General features: G+C 37.0%; 6 protein-coding genes across 6 annotated transcripts; 5 read left to right on the top strand and 1 right to left on the bottom strand.

The window, feature by feature from the left end:
• Positions 1-943: 943 nt before the first annotated feature.
• On the top strand, positions 944-3920 carry LOC110227995. Its single transcript, XM_021023996.1, has 2 exons — positions 944-1038; positions 1541-3920. Exon 2 carries the CDS (start codon positions 1547-1549, stop codon positions 3899-3901), a length of 2355 nt encoding a protein of 784 aa, XP_020879655.1. The 5' UTR covers positions 944-1038; positions 1541-1546; the 3' UTR covers positions 3902-3920.
• An 819-nt stretch (positions 3921-4739) lies between these two features.
• On the top strand, positions 4740-5550 carry LOC110228638. The gene is made up of 2 exons (XM_021026506.1): positions 4740-5001; positions 5240-5550. Exons 1-2 carry the CDS (start codon positions 4807-4809, stop codon positions 5450-5452), a joined length of 408 nt encoding a protein of 135 aa, XP_020882165.1. The 5' UTR covers positions 4740-4806; the 3' UTR covers positions 5453-5550.
• Positions 5551-5784: 234 nt separating this feature from the next.
• On the bottom strand, positions 5785-6972 carry LOC9313312 (uncharacterized protein At3g43530). The gene is made up of 3 exons (XM_021026137.1): positions 6496-6972; positions 5996-6412; positions 5785-5934 (listed from the first exon to the last, which is right to left on the bottom strand). Exons 1-3 carry the CDS (start codon positions 6574-6576, stop codon positions 5785-5787), a joined length of 648 nt encoding a protein of 215 aa, XP_020881796.1. The 5' UTR covers positions 6577-6972.
• Positions 6973-10433: 3461 nt separating this feature from the next.
• On the top strand, positions 10434-11599 carry LOC110228493. The gene is made up of 3 exons (XM_021026136.1): positions 10434-10478; positions 10535-10864; positions 10961-11599. The coding sequence occupies exons 1-3, from the start codon at positions 10434-10436 to the stop codon at positions 11597-11599; spliced, it is 1014 nt and encodes a 337-aa protein (XP_020881795.1).
• Positions 11600-14225: 2626 nt separating this feature from the next.
• LOC110228609 lies at positions 14226-15319 on the top strand. The gene has a single exon (XM_021026363.1). The coding sequence runs from the start codon at positions 14235-14237 to the stop codon at positions 15309-15311; it is 1077 nt and encodes a 358-aa protein (XP_020882022.1). The 5' UTR covers positions 14226-14234; the 3' UTR covers positions 15312-15319.
• LOC9313311 lies at positions 15317-17850 on the top strand. The gene is made up of 10 exons (XM_021026135.1): positions 15317-16073; positions 16183-16235; positions 16313-16408; positions 16502-16573; positions 16670-16816; positions 16906-16986; positions 17166-17246; positions 17320-17418; positions 17496-17552; positions 17629-17850. Exons 1-10 carry the CDS (start codon positions 15317-15319, stop codon positions 17848-17850), a joined length of 1665 nt encoding a protein of 554 aa, XP_020881794.1.
• The last annotated feature ends 5533 nt before the right edge of the window (positions 17851-23383 follow it).

The raw sequence follows: 23383 nt of genomic DNA, 5'->3' as shown, positions 1-23383 counted from the left end.
CTTTATAAAAAAAATTACAAAAATGATGTTTAATTTCACGGGATGGGGTTATATAGTGGGACAGATTTAGATCGATATTAATACGGAATGGTATATTACGGGTGAAATCCTAGAATTAGCGATCAAAATACAATTATACAATCTTAAACACTAAATAAAACAAATACAACTTAAATTTTGATTTTTTGGTTATAAAATATTGACATGCGGTTTACCATATATCTATAGATCATTCTAAAAAAATCATTTTTTTATTTAGAGAAAATATAGACCCGCGGTGTACCGCGGGTTAATATCTAGTATAAACTATAAAAATATGGTCAAAACCAACAAATCTACAGATGCAGTTAGTTTTTTTTTTTTTTTTTTTTTTTTTTTGTGCACCACAGATGCAGTTAGTTAAACCGTTAATGTAGCGGATTGGGATGCCATGTAGATAGATAAAACGACAGCGTTTTACAAAAACGAGTGTGAACTATTAAAATGATGCCGTTTCATTTAAAATTAATAAAATAGAAACAAAAGGTTCGAAGACACGACCATGTATACCCACGAAAATCTCGTTAGCAGCAGAGCTATCACAATTCTTAACATAATTCTTTAACATTAATATAAATATACTCTTGGTTTCTTCTTCTTCCCATCACTTATTCTACACGAAGTCACGAACATCTGTATCAATCTAGATAAATTCTTGAACTTAAATTATAAAAAAAAAAATCAGTTTCGTTCCATAAGCAACATCAAAGGAGAAAATGTCTCATAACTCCCCTTTTGTAAATCATAAACCTCTTATATCCCTTTTATGTCTACATATCCCTTTCCCAATTAAAGAAATGTGATCTGACGATTTTACCCTTTCTTTTTCTTTTTCCCTCATTTTAATTAATTTTGTGAAATGAAAAAAAAAAAAAAAAAAAACGTGAGAACGCGGAGAAGAACGCGAGCTCGAGCTCTCCTCGCCGGAAAATTCGATTTGAGTCGCCATTGCAGCCGTATCCTCTCCTCCGGCGAGCTGCGTCGAGATAGAGAGAAAAGGTATGTTGTTCGAGCTGCATAGAGCTTCAAATTGAAGTTTTGGATTTAGAAATGTAGGAGATTCAATTCAATTAGATTTGAGATTTAGGTAATTGTGTTTGGGTATGCACATTGGAAGTTTATGCATAGTTTTTGGGTCGAATAGGTCTGTAAATGGGTAAGAAATGGATTACAGGAACTGAATCATAGTGAATTGTAGTTTTGAACCCGAAACCATTCGATTTGAGTTCTTGTCGCGAAAGTACAACTGGTAGAACTGGGTAGAATTGTACCTGAATCTATTGAAAAATATATACGTAGTATTACAGGTTATACTAGTATTACCCAGATGTATGTAGTATGACTAGTTACACTAGTATTACCCATTTACATGTAGTATCACCAGTTACACTAGTATTACCCATTTTCATGTAGTATGACTAGTTATACTAGTATTACCCAGAATTGTAGTACAACTAGTACAACTAGTATAACTGACAGAGTTTTTGTATTGTTTTTGCAGGATACAATGATGGAGAACGTGATCATATATTTTAAATGCAAAGGTCGCATGTATAGCTTGATGATGAATACATCGGAGGGGAAAATAACGCTCTCCATGTTAGAAGGTAGGATATGCACGAAGCTTGGATTAGATGAAAGTAAGGTTAAATTGCAAATGAGGTACAATGCAGTGCTGTTGGGACCAATTGAAGAGATTTACATTAGTGATGATGAGGATGTAGGTGTCTATATATCTTCAGGTGAAAATTACCGTAGATATGTTTTGAATGTGGACGTCATCACTCCACCAGAATTGCCCGAGCAACTGTCGAGAGTGGAGCTCCTCAATAAAAGTTCTGCTGGTAAGAACTATGCGGAGTTGGATTCAAATGAGGATGAAATGAGAGATAGTGCTGCCATCGTTTTGTGTGAATGCGAGGAGGAACAAGGAACAGTACCAAATGAGGCAATAATGGAGGTTGATGATACTCAAGATCCTGAGATTGGATCACGTGATGAATCTATGGATAGATGTGATGATAGGGGTGATGAATACGTTGAGCCACCGCCTGTTGTAGAAGCTGGTCAGTTTAAAAAAGAATGGGAAGACGGTATTGGACTGATTTTACGACAAGAATTTCCAAGCAGGGCGGCATTGCAGGAAGTGGTGGACAAAGGTGCATTTGCTAACAGTTTTGGTTATGTTATTAAAAAGTCTGATAAGGAGCGGTATGTCCTAAGGTGTTCTAAAGAAAATTGTGCTTGGCGTATACGAGCTTCAAATATTCGGAATACAAGTATTTACTCGATTAGAAAGTACAACAAGATGCATACTTGTACCCGGATAAGTAAGAGTAGTACAAGGATGAGGAAGAGGAAAGGTACTCCTGAATTAGTAGCAGCTCTTCTTCATGATACTTTTCCAGGACAAATGGAAACTCCAGTTCCTAAGGTTATCATGGAGCTTGTTCAGACGAAATTAGGTGTGAAGATATCGTACTCCACCGCAATTAGAGGGAAAAGGAAAGCCATTTGTGATTTAAAAGGTAGCGCGGAAGATAGCTACAAGGATATCAATTGTTATTTGTACATGTTGAAGAAGGTAAATGAAGGTACAATAACATATCTGAAATTGGATGAGGAAGATAAATTTCAGTACCTATTCATAGCTTTGGGTGCTAGCATTGAAGGCTTTCAAGTGATGAGGAAAGTGATAATTGTGGATGCAACACATTTGAAGAACGGATATGGTGGTGTTCTAGTATTTGCCTCAGCTCAAGACCCAAATCGTCATCATTATATCATAGCGGTTGGCGTACTCGACAGTGAGAATGATGCTAGTTGGGGATGGTTCTTCGAGAAGCTGCTAACAGTTGTACCCGATACTCCAGAATTGGTATTTATGAGTGACAGAAATTCAAGCCTCATCAAAGGCATACGTAATGTGTATTCCGCGGCTCATCACGGGTATTGTATTTGGCATTTATCCCAAAATGTGAAAGGTCATGCCACTAATGTCAACAGAGACGTAGTCGCATGGAGATTCATGGAGTTAAGTCGGGTTTACACCATGGCTGAATTCGAGAGGGAGTACAGAATTTTTAAGCTAAGATATCCTTCTGCGGCCAATTATTTGGAGGATACAACCGTGAAAGAAAAATGGGCTAGGTGTTGTTTCAGAGGACAGCGATACAATTTGGACACAAGCAACTGTGTGGAATCTTTGAATTCTGTTTTCCTCAATGCAAGGAAGTATTCTTTAATACCCATGCTTGATGCAATCATGTCCAAGATTTCTGTTTGGTTTAATGAACATCGGAAAGAAGCCGCGTCAGGATCTAATGAGAATAAGTTGGTGCCTTTAGTGGAGAACTACTTGCATGATTTATGGGTTGAAGCTGAGAAACTAAAAGTGACGGAGCTAAACACATTCCAGCTTGAATACAATGTCAGGGGTAGTGAAGGGAAAGAATATTTAGTCAACTTACTCTTGAAAACTTGCAGTTGCAAGGTGTTCGATATCCAAAAGTATCCTTGTGTGCATGCACTAGCCGGTTTCATTGCCTTCGAGAGCGATACAACAAGAACTCGAAGTATGGAAATACATGAATTGGTTTCAAAGTATTATTGGGCGGAGATGTGGGCATTGGCGTATTATAGGACTATCTATTTAGTCCCGGATAAGTCACAGTGGGATATCCCAGATGAGATCAAAGCGTTGAAGGTATTACCTCTGCCTCGGAAAAAGAAGAAGGGTAGAACAAAAGTGTTGAGGCTTCCATCCACCGGGGAAAGGCGTCCAAAACGTCAAAGGACTCAAAACAAAAGGAGGCCGAGGCAATCGCTGCAATGGTTGTTATTTGGCAACCATAGTATTTGATTTTATCTGAACTTGATGATTTGTAAACCATATTTGCGTTGTATAACTATGTAACACTAGATTTGCCTCCTGTAATACTAGGTTTTAATTCACTGGCGTAAGGGTAATACTAGTATAACAGGTATTACTAATGAAAAAATTAGGTAACACTGGTATAACTAGTATAACTACTGAAGAAAATTATGAAATTTGATATTTCTAATTTTTTCAACACCAACTATAACATAGACTATTAAGTGATAATAAACTCTTACAAATGATTTAAAACGAAGTAAGAATAGGGAAAAAATATATTTTCATGTAAGATTGTTTTATGAGACTACATCCAACATATTCCTTATACTTTTAAGCTCACTTTTGATATAAACTCCAATTTAGGATTGATATTTTACAATTTTATATATTTTTAACATTTTATTACATTAAACCTTTAGAATTCAATAATAATAGAGTTTCCTCAAGTGTACAACTAAATAAATCATTTTTAAGGATGTGTAATACTGGTTAAATTTAAAAACACCAAAAGTAAAACTATGTGGACAATTTGTACAACTGAAAACTAGGGTACAACTATGTTAAAAAAAAACGGCGCACATGTCACAAAGACTGCGCACACGTGGATTTGACTGCGCACACGTGGGTTTGACTGCGCACACGTGGGCATATAATTCCAATTTCTCCCCCCAAAATTTTTTTCCCTCCAATTTTTCCCCCCAAAATCAATTAAACCCAAAATCAACAAAAACAAATAACTAAAATTCTTTTTTTCTCCACTTCTAATTCACAATCGAGACTTCTCCTCTCTCTCTCTATCTCTCAATTTACTCTCTCTCTCTCTCTCTCCAAGCTCAAGAAAACGAGATCCAACTTTTTCCTTCTCTTCAATCTTTCTCTCTTTTTCAATTATGGATCGATTGTGTGAGAGAGATCCATGGTATGATGAGATGAAGAACGCTAAGAAGATTTATGATCAATTAGAAGAAGTCGGAATGATGGAAGGAATTCCGAATAGATGTCCTTGTGGTGGACGCATCCTCGACAAGATCTCTGAGAACGATGGTGACAAAGGGAAGAGATACTATCAATGCAACGTGTATAAGGTAAATAGATAGTATCATTATTGACGCGAAAGTAAAACTGGTAGAACTTGTAGAACTGGTAGATCTCTGAGAACCCAGATGTATGTAGTATTACTAGTTAGACTAGTATTACCCGTAAACATGTAGTATTACTACCTACACTAGTATTACTCAGATGTATGTAGTATTACTAGTTACACTAGTATTATCCAGATGTATGTTGAATAATTGATCTTGATATAGAATTCTTGTACTGTAGAATGATGGTTTACACATTCGGAAACTTTGGGATAAAGCTATGGAAGAAGAGGTGACTAACTTAAGGGAGGAGGTTGATACCCATCACAAAAAGATTCAAAGCTTGGAGTACTATCAAGAAGAAATGCGTTCGGAGTTGAAAGGTAATGGTAAGGAGATCCAAAAACTGAAGGAGTTAGTCGCTCATCTAGCGGAGAAATGCGTTCGGAGTTAGTCGCTCACTAATGTGTAAGCTTATTTTTTGCTTTGTAAGACTTGTCTATGCTTTGTAAGACTTTTCTATGATTTGTGAGACTTTCCTATGCTTTGTAAGCTTATTACCATTATCAGTATTACTAGTTTTACACGTATTCCTTAATTAGTAATACCAGTTTTACTAGTATTACCAGTATTACCATTATCAGTATTACTAGTTTTACCCGTATTCCTTAATTAAATTTATAAAACTAACTTAACAAATCCAAATTCAAATCCTAACAAGACAAATCCAAAACAATTAACATAACAAATCTAAGTTCAAATCCAAACATCAAAGAGACAAATCAGTCAACCAAGCTGTCTCTTGCTCCGAGTCGTCATCTTGGTTACTTGTGGGTCACCATCCTTCTCTTGGGTTGTATCTTTTGGGTCACCATCCTTCTCTTGGGTTGTCTCTTCCGGGTCACCATCCTTCTCTTGATTATTCTCTTCTTGATCCTGCAATTGAACAAAGTTATACCACAGTATTACTCAGTTATACCAGTATTACAAATCGTACCTTTCTCTTATCTACTTTCTGCGCCTCCCTGAATGCTTCCAACGATTTAACTCTTTTATCCAACGAGTTAACTGTATCATCCAACCCTGAAATCATTACTAGGATTTCATTCAGCTGATCTGTCATCCCAACTTTCATGTCTTGAATCATCTCCACCACAGCAGCCAAACTCGGGAGTTCTTGTCCATCTACTGCGGGAATATCCTCACCACCTGCAATCTCTGGTCCTGCGATGATTCCTCGGGCCTGTAGATCCTGTTGGTACAGCTCTTCAAACCTGATTAGACGGCCCTCTTTATGACGCTTCAACCAACTTTCCACCACCGGATCAGCTATGTCAACGTCGTCTTCTTCTTCCGTGATTGCTCTCATAAGTGCGTGCTCTTCAATTCTAGGTGAGACGATACAATCAATGACCTATAAACATAAACAAATATGGATTATTATAATTAAATAGAATAGCAAACGTTTCATAAAACAGAATATATAGGACAACTAACCTGAGTTGTACCCAATTCATGATTAATAGTATCAAGAGGAATGCCTTTCAAATGGTTCTTCTTGAACTTCACCTTGCACATCCTAGGACATCCCTCATCTGCTCCTGCAATGTCCTCAATGAATTTTTCCCTCAACAGTGGGATTGCCTCGAATGCAAGAAGCTACAGAATAAAAAAACATATATTTAGATTCAACAGTAATACCAGTATTACTAGTTTTCTAATATGCAGTATTACCAGTATTCCTATAATAAACAGTATTCCTAATAAATAGTATTCCCAGTATTACCAGTATTCCAAACAATCACCAATTACTATAACTTGTAACTAACCTCTATCGGAAGACAGAAACCCGCAACCGGCCATATGTACTTCTCGTTGTTGGTGACAACACCATTAAAATGATCCATCGTGTGTGCGATGGTTTGTAACATGTAATCAAAAGAATACCTCCCCCATTGAAAATTCTTACAAAACGCAAGATCATTTACAGCCTTTAGACACAATTCATCCACTTCAGGTGCCTTCTCCCCGGTCTTAATAGGCGCTACAATAATGCTGGTTAGGAAATAGAGGACCATCATCCTCAACCTATCTTTAGATCTTTCACCCTTTGGTACCATTTTTAAGAGCTTCTCTCTCACGTCTTCACGTTTCACAACAGCATTCTTGAAATGCTTCGTCTTGAACACCGTACTTCCCACATTTTTATACCCAAGTGCATAGTTTTTGCAATTGAAGCCTGATATCAATGCATGTTCCGATATACCATATCGGATTGGAACGCCATTGACGATGAACCACACTTCCTTCTTCCTTTCAATGCGCGCTGTGTGAAGAAGGAGCATCCACATTCCCATAACTCGGTGGTTTGGATCTCTTGGCATGTGGAAGACGTGTTGGAAACTCGGATGATTCTCAAAAAATGCCCTCTCAGACTTGCTCATCGGAGGCTCCAACTTATCGAATGTAGTCAACACTTCGTGAATATAGCACCGTGTTGATAGCTTGATTTTCTTCACATATTCCGAAGGCGGGAAATACATACTCAGCGGTGGTATTGCTTCTGTTTCCTCGTCGATCTCCTGCAACAAAACAGACATTCATTCATATATCATTATTCTGCGAATAGTATTACCAGTATTACCCTAAAATATACACATAGTTGTACCCCAGTAATACCAGTTTCACCAGGAATTCAAACACATAGTTATACCCTAGTAATACCAGTATTACCCAGAAATCAAACATATAGTAATGCCCTAGTATTACCAGTTATACCCAGAATTCAAACACATAGTATTCCCAGTTCTACCAGTTATACCAATAACCATAGAATTCAAACACACATTATACCTCAGTTGCAATAGTTTTACCCTGTTCTACCAGTAGTACCCACATATACACATAGTTTTACCCTGTTCTACCAGTTTCACACCATTCAAATACTTACCATCGCATTTTCCGGCTGATTTTCTGGCGCAATCTCATCCTCCTCATTATCATTCTCATCAGAGGAGGACTCTCCGCCCAAAGATCTACTACCATCATCATCGGAGGACTCCTCTCCTTCCTCATTCCCTTCTTCTTCTTTCTCTTCTTCTTCGCTCTCTTCTTCGCCACTCTCTTCTTCCTCATTCTTCTTTGAATTTTCTTCCTCATTCTTGTCAGACTCTTCTAAAACCGGACTTAATGTCTCTGGGACTTGTTGTTCTCCCTCAATTGCCGTCGGGGATGGCTCCTCCGTCGAGCCTGGCTCCACCGTCGTTGTGGTGGATGGCTCCACCGTCGGGGATGGCTCCTCCGTCGAGCCTGGCTCCACCGTCGTTGTGGTGGATGGCTCCACCGTCGGGGATGGCTCCTCCGTCGAGCCTGGCTCCACCGTCGTTGCCTTTGTTAATCTCTTCCTCTTTAACCCTTTCTTTGGAGGCATTATCGGAGAGGTTTCGAAACGGGATACAAGAAACGAGAAAAGGAATCAATAAAGTTGGAAGATGATTTCGCAATCTCTCAACTACAGTTTCTGGGAAGATTTGAAGAGGAGAGGAAGTCGGAGCAAGAGAATCTCCAACGGTTAGGGTTTGAGAAATTGAATTGGGGAGAGAAATCTCGTTTTCGATTTCAAAAACAAAAGAAAACGTAAAGAATATGGGTGGGTTGAGAATGGATCGGGTCTGGTTCGAATAGATCCAGGTTTTAGCAGTAATATTGAGGTTTTGGTTGGGGTATATCAGTAATATCCATAGTTTTCGATTTAATTTTAAATAAAAATAAAATTGTGTTTTATTAGGGGAGATATGAGACGATGCTTGGACAAAAAGGGACTCACGAGACAATTTCTCACATCAAAGCTCAACGAATCAAATAGTATACACAGTTTAGTAAAATCTTAAACACCTATAAAACCCCTTGAATCAAAACCCAAGTTGACGCATATGAAAACGCCCAATTTTACAGATCTCGATAAGAATTCAAACACCAAACGTTTCAATTACAAAACCGAGATGGGAAATTTTTCGAAAAACACCAAACGAACATAATTTGAGAAACAAGAAAAATAATAAGAGCTTACATTTTTAGAGATCATATATCGGTTAGGCTAGATTGGTTTAAGTTGGTTTAGCTTTAGTTTCGGTTTAGTTGATGTATTTAAGAATTCTTGTATAGTTCATTGACACTTGAATGAAGCATAATCATAATTGAAAGGGAAAGTTTGTTAGATCTGAAATGGTATCGGAGCATTTTTTTTCTTCTGCAAACTTTTCTTCGTCAAACTTCCAAGTTAGGCTGTGAATTTTTTGGCAATGGAGTTAGGTATTGTTTGTTTGATAGTTATTAAGAATTTGATCATCTGGATCTGTTCTAAGATAGGGGGAGATACAATCAAGTAATCCCAATGTTTTGGTTATTCTGGTTCATGGCAGCGATGATTATGATCTTCAATTGTTCTGGTTTCACTATTTTTTGTGAACTTGGTGCCATAATGTTACCTGTTGTTAAGCCTCCTTGTCGAAACAGAAGATGGATGTGCCTTTATTGAGGTGTTGTGTGTTGATCAACTGTTTGTCATGCACATCAAGCATGGATTTCAAGGACTTACAGAGTTGATTAAGAAGATGGAAGTATCATCTAAGCAATGTTGACTTGCTGGCTTGTCTTTGTTATTCCAAGTTTCATTCTCAAGTTCAAGAATGTATGGGAAGACTAGAGAAGCTGCTCACTTACTGCAGTTGTGTGTTAAATTCTGGTTTGTTTTCAACTGATATTTTCATGGCCGGATATATCCGCAAGCATCCCTTCACCAAGTTCTGGTCCAAACCAGAGGAAGTTTTGGGTTTCTATTTGGCTATGAAACATTGTAGTTTACACATCTCTGGTTTGTTTAACTTTCTCTTGATGAGCGAAAGGTCATTGCAGAGGCTGGTTTGTGGTTGATGGTTAGTTGAATTTGGTTTTGGAAAGAGGATGCTTGGTTAAAAGAGATAAGATCCTTCACTTGTCTACGGCTTGTTACTCCTATGGCTGGTTCCTGATGTTTTTTTTTTTTGCTACAAAACCATGGAGACTTCCAGTTTCTTTGAGCAGTATTCTTTACTTGTAATACTCACCAGTTTTATCAAGCTCATCTTGGATTCAAGCCACTCACGTCAAATAAGATCTATCAAGTTCACATGAATGTTTCTCTCATCGAGAAGGTTATGGAGGATACACTAATGGAGTTTTCAAGTCCAAGATGAAAGTTCCTTGATACTTTCATCTTGAGGGGGAGTTTTAGAGATCATATATCGGTTAGGCTAGATTGGTTTAAGTTGGTTTAGCTTTAGTTTCGGTTTAGTTGATGTATTTAAGAATTCTTGTATAGTTCATTGACACTTGAATGAAGCATAATCATAATTGAAAGAGAAAGTTTGTTAGATCTGAAATACATGAAACCGTAGATGACGACAGAGCAAAGAGAAAAGAGGCAAATCGGTGACAATCGAGTTCTTGAGTTATTAAGTTCTCTGTCAATAAATAATTGAATTCTCTGAGTCTCTAGAATTTCTCTGTCAATAAGGAAGTGAAATCTCTGTCTCTGTCTCTGTCTCCCCTGATTTGTTCCTCGACTACGAGAAGAGAAAAAAACAGAAGAGAAGAATATATATATATTGGTAATCGAAATTTTTGGACTCTCATTCCTTATTATTCGGGCAGCTGGATATGGAGAAAATTATGCAAGTTACGATCTGTAGCTAGACCATTTGTGGTTTGTGAGATTGGCTCAGGTATGACTGCGAGCTTTTGGCAAGACAACTGGACTGGTTTAGGCCCTCTTATTGATCTCACTGGCCCCACTGGTCCTCAGGTGATCGGACTGCCTCTAAAAGCTGTGGTAAGAGAGGCGCTTGAGAGTAATGGTTGGAGGGTCACAAATAGTCGCAGCAGGAATCCTGTCATCTCTCTCTTAAGAAGTGCCTTGCTGGAGGTTGGAAACATGCGGGAGTGTGTGGATGATGATGTTTTCTTGTGGAAGACTGATCATCATCCTCCTTCATGCCTTTTTTCTTCACTTAAAACCTGGCTGGCTTTAAATCCTCTTGATAACCCTGTCGCTTGGCATAAATCTGTATGGTTTAAGGATCGCATTCCAAAGCATGCGTTTATTTGTTGGGTTGTTGCTTGGAACAGATTACACACAAGGGATAGACTTACGAGCTGGGGTCTCTCTGTCTCTCCTTTCTGTGTTCTATGCAATGCATGCCATGAGTCTCGGGATCATTTGTTCTTTGAATGTGTGTTCAGCCAAGAGGTTTGGATGTTTTTCACTTCGAGAGCAAATCTGACTCCTCCCTCCTCTTTCATGGCGTCTCTTCTCTGGATTAAGACTGTTTCCAGGGACTCAAACCTATCACTCATATTGAAGCTCATCTTCCAGGCTGATATATATCTCCTTTGGAAGGAGAGAAACAGTCAGATTCACTCTTCTACTACTAGACCTCCTGCCTCGATCATAAGAGACATCTATGTGATGTTAAGGGCGCGTCTCGATCCTCTTTCCCGGATTCAGCTGGCCGCCGCCCCTGGTTCTTCATTGCTTTCGACTTGGTTCCGCTTCTTTGGGTAAGGTTTCTCTTTCCCTTGTGAGCTGCCTGTTTGGTTTTGGGTTGTTGTTCCTCTGGTTTTTTGTTGCTGGTTGTTGGTGTGTTGTGGACCTGCGTGTCCCTTTGTTGGGCCTCCTGGCCTTGTATTTTTTCGGGGTTTAAATTTCGGGCATGGGTGCCTATGTTGGGCCTGTTAGGCTTGTAACTGTTCTGCTTTTAATGGAAATTTAAAATTAAAAAAAAAACAAAAAAACAAAAAAACAAAAATATATATATTTATATATATATATAGTGTTTCAACGAGAATTGTCATAGTACATTTGGTAACGAGATGTACTCGGTATTGGAGGTCGTCGTTTCGAACCTAGGAAGTCTACTTTTTAAAACCTTTTAATTTTAAATAAAACGGCTGTCGTTTTACTTTACAGATTTTTTCGTAAAACACTGTCGTTTCATCTATCTATGTGGCATCCCAGTCAGCTACGTTAACGAGATAATTAACGGGAAAAATCCCGAAAAAACCGCCATCTAATTTTTATTTGGCCGTTTAATACATGTAGTATTAAATTTGGAATAAAAATACTTATTTTAATTTCGGTTGCTTTTTAAAACCTTTGTTTTTTAAAAATTGGTAAAATTGTACCTCCGAGTTAACGACTGTTAACTTTGCTAACGGAAGCACTAACTGCGGTTAAAACTTAACCCAAGGTGTTTAAGCATATATATACAATCTTGTTTCTGCAGAATTCGAATATGTTATCTTAGTCAGATGGTTAAACGTGGGTTGACTATCCTTCTGGACCTTGGTTCGAACCACCCCTCTGTCTCTTTTTTCTTTAATTTTTGTTTGCTTCAATTTTTTTGCTCGCATCCCAATCACCGACGGGACTGGAACTTGCTGAGATTGGTGGATCAAAGAAAGGATGCAAATTCAATGCAAAACCCTAACTTTTACAGTTTCTTCGATTTCTTCTAACCAAAGCTACCACCATTACCATCTTCAACCACTTTACGGTCATTGAATCCTCCACTCCCGAGTTTCAGAAAATCGAAGAAATTTTTACCAATTTCCTAAATCATGGAATACCACTCCCGATGTTACCAATTTTTTTAAAACGAAGGTTTTAAAAGATAACCAAAATTAAAATAAGTATTTTTATTCCAAATTTAATACTACATGTATTAAACGGCCAAATAAAAATTAGATGACGGTTTTTTCGGGTTTTTTCCCGATAATTAACGGCATCTATAGATTTGTTGGTTTCGACCACATTTTTATAGTTTATGTAGTAAATTCAAATTACAAGTTAGTTCATGTAGTTATAAGCACACTTCAAAGTTTTGTGTATAAATACGATAAAGCAATTAAGTTCGTGGGGGAATTGGCCGTTTCCCCTGACTTTGAATCCCAAAACAACCACACAAATCTAGACAATAAATCTGACCGAGAGCAAACAAAGAAGTTGATTACTATCGTCTATGAGAAACAATACATAGTTGTCATTAATCTGTGCCTTATGTTATGTAATATATGTGCCCTTATTGCCAAAACTACTTTGTAATTATTATTTTTTGAATAAAATGTATAATTTATTCGAAAAACTTTTTTACAACAAATGCATCGTTAGATTAAACGTTTGTAGCCAAAATTTTCAACAAAGACTATATTCTTAGTGTGTTTATCTTGAGGCAAACCATGTGTTCATGCATTCCTCATATCTTCTATTCCTCGTATATTCTTAGTGTGTTTATTTCGAACTTGTTTGTCAAGACTGCGTAGCAAATGAGTTGGAGGAGTTGCAGCTTCGCCATGCCCCCGGCAGTTTCGCTACTTCCAAATTGAGTATATTTTATAATTATTTGAGATACGAAATTTTAGCTAAAGCTACAATTTCCTAAATTTCTCACTATCCTGTTCCGAAGAAATTATTCGGTGTGTGTGGTATTCCATGATTGTTTGCTTTGTAAGCATAATCTTTAACTCGTATTTATGCAACACCGAGACGGATACGAAGACTAAAAACAAGGACAAAATGGAAACAGAATACAACTAAACAGGAACAATTAAAATACGGGAGGGAAATAAATAGATAAGAAAAATATTTATATTTTGAAGATATATAAAAAAAAAAGTCATACATAAATACATAAGTCTCAACATAAAAAAAAAACCTTACTTTGACTTAATTCGGTTATGTATGGAAAGATATAAATAAAAGAGAATATTACTCTGTGAGACACAATTTTCAAACTCATTTTCCCTCTAGAGCAGTTAAGGGGTAGTGGGCAGTTTTTTAAGTTTTTTACCAAAAACCCCCTGAAACTGACATTAACCATAGTTACATATCTATGGTTATCTATTAAAAATATTAATTTTTACAGTCTTAGAAAATGTATCCCGTAACCATGACCTAGAAAACTCTATTCCGGCGAGTAAAAGAAACGGCGGTGAAAAATCTTCACTTCTCCACCTCTGTAAACAAACTTCAGGTCCTGTAAATTCTAAAATTCAGCTCCAGTTCGTCAAGAGTATCCGATAATTCTAAACCCAGTTCGTCGACCGTGACATAAATTGAAACTCGATTCCCTGGAGAAAAAAACGGCGGTCATCTTCTCCGTTTCTCCACTTCTCCACTTCTCCACTTCTCAAAAGTATCAATGACAGGTAATCGATATCTTATTTTATTTGATCTCACTTTATATTCTATATTTTCATCAATACTTGTCAACTTATTTGCAGGTGCTGCGGAAGAAGCGGCAATTGCCTGGGATTTGAGACTCCCTCCAAGGCTTTTTGCCACTGACCGTTACCCCGACGCTCGTCTGAATATTTACTCCAGACCCGATATACTCACAGTCATATGTGATGTTCTTGAAGGTACCAAAGAAATGGAAACCATATTGGACTCGTGTTTTGGTTCTCTATTTAGTTTAAGGGTAAGTGAATGCCCAATTTCTTGCAAATTAGTTCATGCTCTGTTATGTAGACAACTGCTATCAAAACAAAAATACGAAATGTGGACGGTTTTTGGTGGACAGCCATTAAGATTCTCTTTATTTGAGTTTGGTTCTGTAACTGGGTTGCCTTGTGGTGAATTCCCCGAGGAGTATGATCCAGATTTCTTCCCTAAACGTGTGAATGGGGTGAACGATTACTGGGATGTGTTGATTGGTAAAGATAAGAATGCTACATTAGCTGATGTATCCGTTAAGTTCCAGGCATTGAAAGGGATTGAGGACCCTTTGAAACTGCCACTAGCTCTTCTGCTTATTGTTGATGGAGTCCTTATAGCCAATAATCAGACTCATCGGCCAACATATAAGTATGTGAAGATGTTGGAAAACATTGACTCCTTCCTTTCTTTTCCATGGGGGAGAGAATCTTTCTTGAAGACTATACAGGTAATGAGGCCTGGAAGAAACAAACCGTCAATGGCAGAATCGAAGAGAAAAAGGTCACGCGCAGCGTCCAAGATTGAAGATCCCATCCAACTTTTTACAAATCAGATGCAACAGCAAACTATAGCTATCTATGGCTTTCCTTTGGGCCTGCAACTTCTTGCTTATAGGAACATATCTGGTCTACTTGACAAGATTCCTGGTTCTTCAGATGATAGAACCTTCTTGGAATGGCATTCAATTGGTATTCCCAAAAACAATCTTTCCCTAAATGAAGTTCATCTCCTTGAACGTGATCCTGATGTAAGTTATTTTAAACATTTATATAGTTTTTAACTTTCATGTGTTCTCATTATTGTTTTTTGTCTGTTCAGTTGATTGTTACTCCGCTGCTTTTTGTTGACCACAACGAAGAAGGATGGGGAGATTGGGATGATGAAGTGAGAGACAAGAAAGTGCTGTATTTGATTGAGCAGATAAGGAAATGTCATGAATTCACCAAAAAAGAGTGGCCTGGTGGCTATGCTGATCTAGAGCTCATTTCTGTCAATGAAAAGGAACGTGTTGTTGAACACAAGAAACATATAGTTAACAGGAAAAGGAAACATACAGCAACTCCTTCTTCAAAGGGAACTCAATCAAAATCGAAAGTCGGTACTACAAGGCGAGGCAGGAAGCGTAAGTTTGATTTGGTTGATGATGATGAGGCAGATGATATAAAACTGTGGGTGAATTCGCAGTTGGATGCTATAAGACGTGAATTTGCGGAGAGTGTTAAGAAGTTAAGAGCTCAGAATGTGAATCTTCTGAAAAAGATCAAGGCCCTGACATCTCTGAAGATGCCAAAATTTCAATATCACAAATTCTCTCGCTCTAGACAGTCATCTTGTCCTCCATCCAGAAAAATACATAAAGCAGGTAAACACCCCATTCTGTCTGAATCTCCTGTGAAGGCTGCTGTAGATGCTCAAAACATCCGAACTCCCCCTTCAAGTCCATTAACTTCAATGCATGAGGAAGACAATTCAGCGTCAGGAGAACCTGCTATGCTTGTTGATGATATGACATGGCGTCGAATAACTTCTCAACAGTGTGGAAGTTTGTTGATGGTGTCAGGACAACCTGCTACTCTTGTTGCTTCCAAACATCGCATTTGACTTACTTTTCTTAACGCATTACACTTATCACATTTTTATCATACATGAAGGGAATTCTGGGAATACTAACATGGATTCAGTTACTTCCCCTCGAAAAAGTCTGGTAATGGGATTTTAGAATCTTTTACTCTATTGTTTCCTAACATGGATCATATCTTCTTAGATTATTAATCTTTTCAGAAAGAATCTCCATCAAGGTATTTATCTGCTGATAGCACAGAGGCTCCACAGTCTGATCAACCCATATATGACACTGAGTCTAAACTTACAGACGAGGTAAGATTTTTAGAATATCTGTCTGTACATAAAAATATTTAACTATTTTTATACCTAACTACATTTTCCACATTTTGTAATCTTACACACTAGCCTCTGTCTTCTCCTCAACTTGCTGCTGTTTATGATACTACAAAGAAACCCTCTTCTATTGATGGATCTGAGGTTCTTTTCCACTAAGGGGTTTATCAATCGTTTGAGTTTACCATAAATGTATTTTACTCATCTGGTTAATCTTTTACCACTTTCAATCTGATCTAGGAGATCAACATTGGAGACTTGGTCTATGCGGATAACGTTGACACATTGGTTCAATCAGTTTGCAAGTCTACAAGTCCTACTATTGCTGCTGCAGATGTGGATTCCCTACCATCACAAGAAGAGTTTCTTGCTGTTGATTATTCAAAGGTAACCTTTTACCATACTCCAATTTTTAAGATTTGTTTCAAACAACATTCCATAAATTCCAATACTAAACCAATTTAATGACGATTCAGATAATCCCTCAAGATGATCAACCTGATGCAAACATTTCTGATGATATTGTATCAAATTCTGATAAACTTCAAAACTCTGAGGTATTTTAAACGAGGCTGTCCACGAGGATAGCTGTATTTTTTATGGGTTGTCAATTAAGTCGATACTTAACTTTGTAACTTCCTTTGCTTCAGTTACATTAATTTATAAATTCAAAACTTTACAAATAATTAACATCACTCTATAAAATCAAATGTTAAACAATTTAATTACGTTGTAGATAACCCCCCAAGATGATCTACCCGATGGAATCAAGTCTGGTGGTATTGAAACAAATTTTGTTTTGGTAAAACACTCGGAGGTAATCCTTGTTCATCTGATCCGTATCCATGTGGATACCTGGTTTTAATAATACTCTAACAACCTGTCACCAGATTGAAACCACCTCTATCTATCCTCCCAAAATTGACCCTCCTGTTCTCCAAGACTCTCTCAACGTCTCCATTCAAGGCCCAGTTTCTCCAGTGACCAAGGTATTTTTATCTTGTATTTTCACATAAAACTTTATGCCCATTTTGTTTATCTTACCACTTGTTTCTTCCTCATGTAGATGGCCGCAGATACTCAACAAGATAAAGATGTTGATATTGAAAATGATGATGATGAGGTATAATACCCTGGTGATCGTTTGAGTGTAGTTTTAATTTATGGTTTTCTCATTATATTTTCTTATAAAATCTCAGGATTCTGCAGTCAAAAGTGGAGATGTTGTTGATGTCAGTGATTCATCTCCTGCAAGAGAACGGAAGCCAACTACTTTGTCAGACAAAGAGGCCAAACTTGTTGAGTTGGTTCTAAATCTTCCAAGAAACTCACCTACAAAACAGTATGACCTGTTACCTCGTTTGGACAAAACATTTTTCAAAGTGTTCATGGACATCCTTCGAAAGGCACCACATACGTAATGACATTCCTTTTCCTTTTACTTTGGTTTCCTTTTCCTCTGTCTAACATTATGTTCTAATTTCAGGCAACACCTAACCCGCTGTGATATTGTGATAACCAACAAATTCCTAGTCCAGCTTGCCCAGCCAACCAATTGGGTTGATACCATGGTAAGACATGTCCCATACTTAATTACATTTTATTTCCCCAATGTTTAATATGGTTACTCCACTTGCCCATTTCTATCATTTTGCAGCACATGGAGGTTCTAGGGACTTTCCTAGATGAAAGGCACAAATTCACACTCTCTCAAGAACGCGCTGTAATTATCAAACCGTGGCTAGGCAACTACCTACAAGGGAAGTACCCTTCTTTCCTAGCTGCAAAACAAAAGTTGTGCGTTCAATGGAATCAACAGTTCAAGCGGGCTATTCCTGGATCTCCATCAGAATGGTTTGAAGAAATAAATCTTATCTTCATGCCAATGATTTGGAAAAACCAGCATTGGGTAGGACTGGCAATCAACTTAGGTACATGGTGTGTCGACATACTTGATCCAAACTACCCTCTAAACGATGATGACAAAGTCAACGAGTACATGGCACCTATTGTGGTCCAACTCCCGTATATAATTAACAAATTTTGCAAGCCACGTCTGTCTCAGGTACATGGCTTGGATCCTTTCCGTTGGACAAGAATGAAAGAGATCTATGTCAACGAGAGGAGTGGGGACTGTGGACCTCTGTCAATGAAGTTCATTGAAATATATGCCAATGGTGGAGATGCAGAGAAAATGGCTCTTATAACAGATGAAATTGTTGATGATTTCAGGGGCCAGTATGCTATAGATCTGTTTCAAGAACTTGTGGCACCTCTTTACAAATAGGTAGCTCAACTACTAATCTATGTAATTTGTTGTAGAGATTGTTGCTTCTTATCTCCTTTCCTTTTCCCTTCAAACTTATTTCTCGGCTAGCTCTATTTGTTTGATGTAAAATGTACATCATCATCTACTATTAATCTAGCTCCCCTAGATTTATAAGGATGTTATTTTTCCTTATATATTATTACAATATATGGCATGTGGATTTGTTTACATGGACTCGTTCCATTTCAGTAATCTTCCACATGGGTGAACAAGAGTAAAACCACATACACTACTCAATTGATGTTAAATCACCTTATGTTTCCTAAACCCTAAATTTATCTGCAGAACTATGGACTGTGGAATTTATGTCTTAGTTTTACACTTTGGCATCTGATTTACTGGTGTGGATAGTACATAATGGATTAATCATTTAACATACTGTCCACAATGAACAACTTATTAAAACGCTGCCGTTTTAAAGTTGGGAAATATCCTTAAAAATCTAGGGTCTCCGACTTCATCTCCTTAATCACTTTCTGTTGGCAAATATCAGTTCTTTCAATAAGTGCTTCAAATTAAAACCAAATCTCCAAATATCTTTTTTTAAAGGATCGTTCTGTGTATTTTTTTCTAAATGTCTTCTAACATTCCTTTTCCTTTAGTTACAGACATAGTTCGTCGGATTGGTATTTCCGGTTTTCGTCATCTCGGTCCATTCATCGCGGCTGGCCCTGAATGGTCAGCCATCGTTTTTTCTGCTGAAGTATTACCGGAGGTTTGTCTTGATGAGTCTCGTTCTGTCTGCTCTTTATGCATTGAAGGCTCACCGTACCGGCCATTTTTGCTTAGATGTGTACATTCTAACAACAACACTGCCAAATACATTGAAGGGTTACGACTAGCTGCACTTGTTGGCCCTTCTGTTCAATCTCTTGATATGCTTGGTGAAGCTGCGATTCACAACATACATTCCTATTTTGCTTTTGGCATTTTCTATGCTTTATGCGGAAATCCTTGTGAAGGAAGTATGATACTCAAAAAGTTTTTGGAGAAGTTTTCAACTTTCCAAGAAGCTGTTAATTGCGCTAACCAGGTGATGGCTCAGATATCAGACATGGGTCCAACAGGAAAGCATCTTTACCGAGGGTACGGGGGCTTAAACGTTATACCAGATTGTGGTTTAGTCCATTATGGGGCTTTGGATATTTGCCCATCTTGCTTTGTTCTATTTTATGTCTTTCAAATCCATGACTTGTGTTAGCTTTTGTTTCTATGGATAATCCTTTGTTTCATGATCTATTTTATATCTTAATGTGCCTTTTAAAATGACTGTTTTTATTCATTCACGTCTTGCAATCCATTGTTTACTGACCACACGGCTGATATATTCCGATTTACCAGCGTCTTGTACTAAATAAATGTTAAACAATAAATTACTACGAATGTTATTTCATTTTGTAGATTGTGGATTTGTATTCATGGACTCTTACAATGATATTCGATAAAGGCATTCGATAAAGACTTGTGTATTTTTATAAGCAGTTGCCTTTCAAATGAATCTTTTTATTGATACGCTGTTTTACAATCCATTGAGTACAGATCACACGGCTAACATCTTCCGATTTACCAGTGTTGGGTATTCAAAATAATGTTTGACAACTAATTACTACGAATTATATTATGTCAGTTACTGGTGGATTAGTATTCATGGACTCTTACAATGACATGAGATAATCTGATAATGTAACAAAATGCTTTTTGGGCAAATTTGTTTTTTCTTTTTTTAGACAATATCAGAATTACTCATACTCATCTTACACCAAAACGACGTAGTTCAAATTTAGGAATAAATTCTTTTTTTTTTTTTTGTCAGAAAGGAATAAATTCTAAATCTAGGGATTTCATCATAACAATCTTTTTGTTCTCCTCCAACATAAAGGTCCAAACAAGAAAATGGTAGATCGATTTCGAGGTATCCCGAAACTCTGCAACTGTGGCGAGGAAGTTGTGATGAAAACCTCAGCAACTCCAAGAAACCCTGGTCGCTTGTTTCATGCATGTCCTCTGGGATCCCCTGTAAGTAAATCAACTATCTTATATTATTTTTGCAACATTTATATCAGAATTAATTTCCGATTACACAGGAGAATAGGAACCATTTGTTCAAATGGACGGATACATGTATGGTAGAAGAGATTGAGGAGTTGATTACGAAAGTGGATAACATTGAGGGTGCTACACTCACATTGCAAAAAGGGTTAAATATTTGTGATTCCAACATAAGCACTTTGTCAGAGGAGACTCGGGCCTGTGATTCTGTTCTTCAGAAAGATATTGAAGACTTGAAAACGCAGCTTAGATGTATGAAAAAAATTATTGTTGTTTTCGCTTTGATCATTGTTTTATTTTTTTTCCTTTTTTAATTTTTTAGGACTTGTAAAACTATTATCATAGTAGTTGTTGTGTGATGATATATGTAATGTTGCATTTTAATTGACAGATTCTATTCCCCATCCATAAAGGATCATCCATTATAGTTGTAGTTTCCACCTTTTCCTCGGTTAACTGTAATCACACAATTCAAGCTAACTTCACTTTTTCAGTCCCATTTCTTGAAAAAAAAAAAAAATGCTAAATATCTTTCGTTTAGGCCATCAATTCAATTACATATATTTAAACTTTCTAATTGTCAACTCAGCCATAATTATAAAAACTTTAATTTATGTACCTATAACCTATTCCTACGCTTTAGGCCACATACATCACGTTAGCCAATACTGACACCTTTTACATCGCGAGTGACACTCCACATCAATACCTTTTGCTACGTCCGATGCTCGTTTGTGGACGAGATACTTTTAATCTACTATTCCTGTGGGCAGGCTATAATTTTTCCAACCATGCTTCCAAACCAATCAAAACGGCATTTTCTCGGCACTTTTACATATTTTATTTCTATTATATGGATAATAACCCATGGCCATAAACTAGAATTCTTTTACTTAAATTTGACCAAAATATTTACAAACTTTATAAAGGTTTGACATTGTACAATAACGTTTATATGGATAACAATAGATGGAAGAAAGAAAATATCTCATTCCATATTTAATTTTGCCGGACATTGAACTTTAAGAAATATATGGATAACATTAAATGGACACAAAGAAAGTTCTTAAATGTTATACATTCCCCTGCAACTTAAAGGTATTAGATAACCAAAAATAACATCCCGCTTACATCTAGGATTATCACCAAATAACTTATCAAAAAACATTGCTCATACTTTCATGAACTCTACACCAACATCCCGCTTACATCCTCCATAACTTAATCGACACACCTGTTGAATCTGTGCCCAACTCTCTTGCACCTAGGGCACCTTGGCCTCCCGACCCTTCCGGGCTGAAAAGATGGCTGCACCACGCACACATTCATGTCACCATGCGTTTATCATGTGTGACATTCCAACGGCATCTCATCTGAAAGTACCCTATCGTCGACTCATAACACAGTCCTTTGTGCTTCTCTACAAACTGTGCATACGGATTATTCGCGGCAAGACACTTTTGGTAGAAAGTGTAGTACTTTGAATGTGGCATTGACCACCACATGAAATGATGGTCCATATCGATGCGAACGGATGCTAAGGTTTTCTTCGACAGAACAGCATCCTTCCCCTCTCTCCCAGCGAGCAACAAGTTCTTCAACGCATCGACACCATCTTCACCAACCTTACTCACAATGATATCCATTAACGGCTGAGGAATGTGAAATTCTCTCCTTGGAATCTCCTACAAAATTAAAACAGATTCTTAAACTATCATTCTTACATAAGCATTATTCTAAAAACAGATTACAACAACCTCAATGACATTTGAACCCTCGCTCTCCTCATAGCTTTGGAGTACACCTCCCATAGTTAAACTTTCTTGTAAATCTCCCATTTTAACAAGAAATGCAAATTTATGATCTTTGGATTAGGTTGTGTTTCTGTTTATAACCTATTTATAGACTTTATTAAACCTATATGTTTAACCTTACCTCATAATGGGGGCTAATTCGCTTAATTTATTTTATTTATATTGGATTAAAATATGAGATCTCTTAAAATATCAATATCTTTACACATGGATTTTATATTGTGGTTACGAGTTGCTACACGGGTTATGACAATGGATATGGATTTACTACTTCATAAAAACCATATTCTAAACAATATTGTTTTGTTTTGTTTAGGGTATATTAAATATGAGTAAGGGTTAATTGTTTAGGGTATAGGGAATAGGGTTTAGATTTTATTTTTAGTATTATAGTGCTTAGGGTATATATATTAAATATATTTTCTCGTGGATATGGATTTATGGATGGTTTAAGGTTAAAGGGTTTAGGGTTTATGGTTTATTGTTATGTGTTTAGGGTTTAGTGTTTAGTATTTATAGTTTAGGGTTTAGGGTTTAGGGAATATTTTTTAGATATATATGCTTTAGGGTATATTAAATATGAGTAAGGGTTAATTGTTTAGGATATAGGGAATAGGGTTTAGATTTTATTTTTAGTATTATAGTGCTTAGCGGTATATATAATAAATATATTTTCTCGTGGATATGGATTTATGGATGGTTTAAGGTTAAAGGGTTTAGGGTTTATGGTTTATTGTTATGTGTTTACGGTTTCGTGTTTAG

This window comes from Arabidopsis lyrata, assembly GCF_000004255.2.
Source record: "Arabidopsis lyrata subsp. lyrata unplaced genomic scaffold ARALYscaffold_5, whole genome shotgun sequence".
Lineage (NCBI taxonomy): Eukaryota > Viridiplantae > Streptophyta > Magnoliopsida > Brassicales > Brassicaceae > Arabidopsis > Arabidopsis lyrata.
Note: the sequence above shows the minus strand (reverse complement) of the source record. Positions and strands in the feature narration are given on the sequence as shown.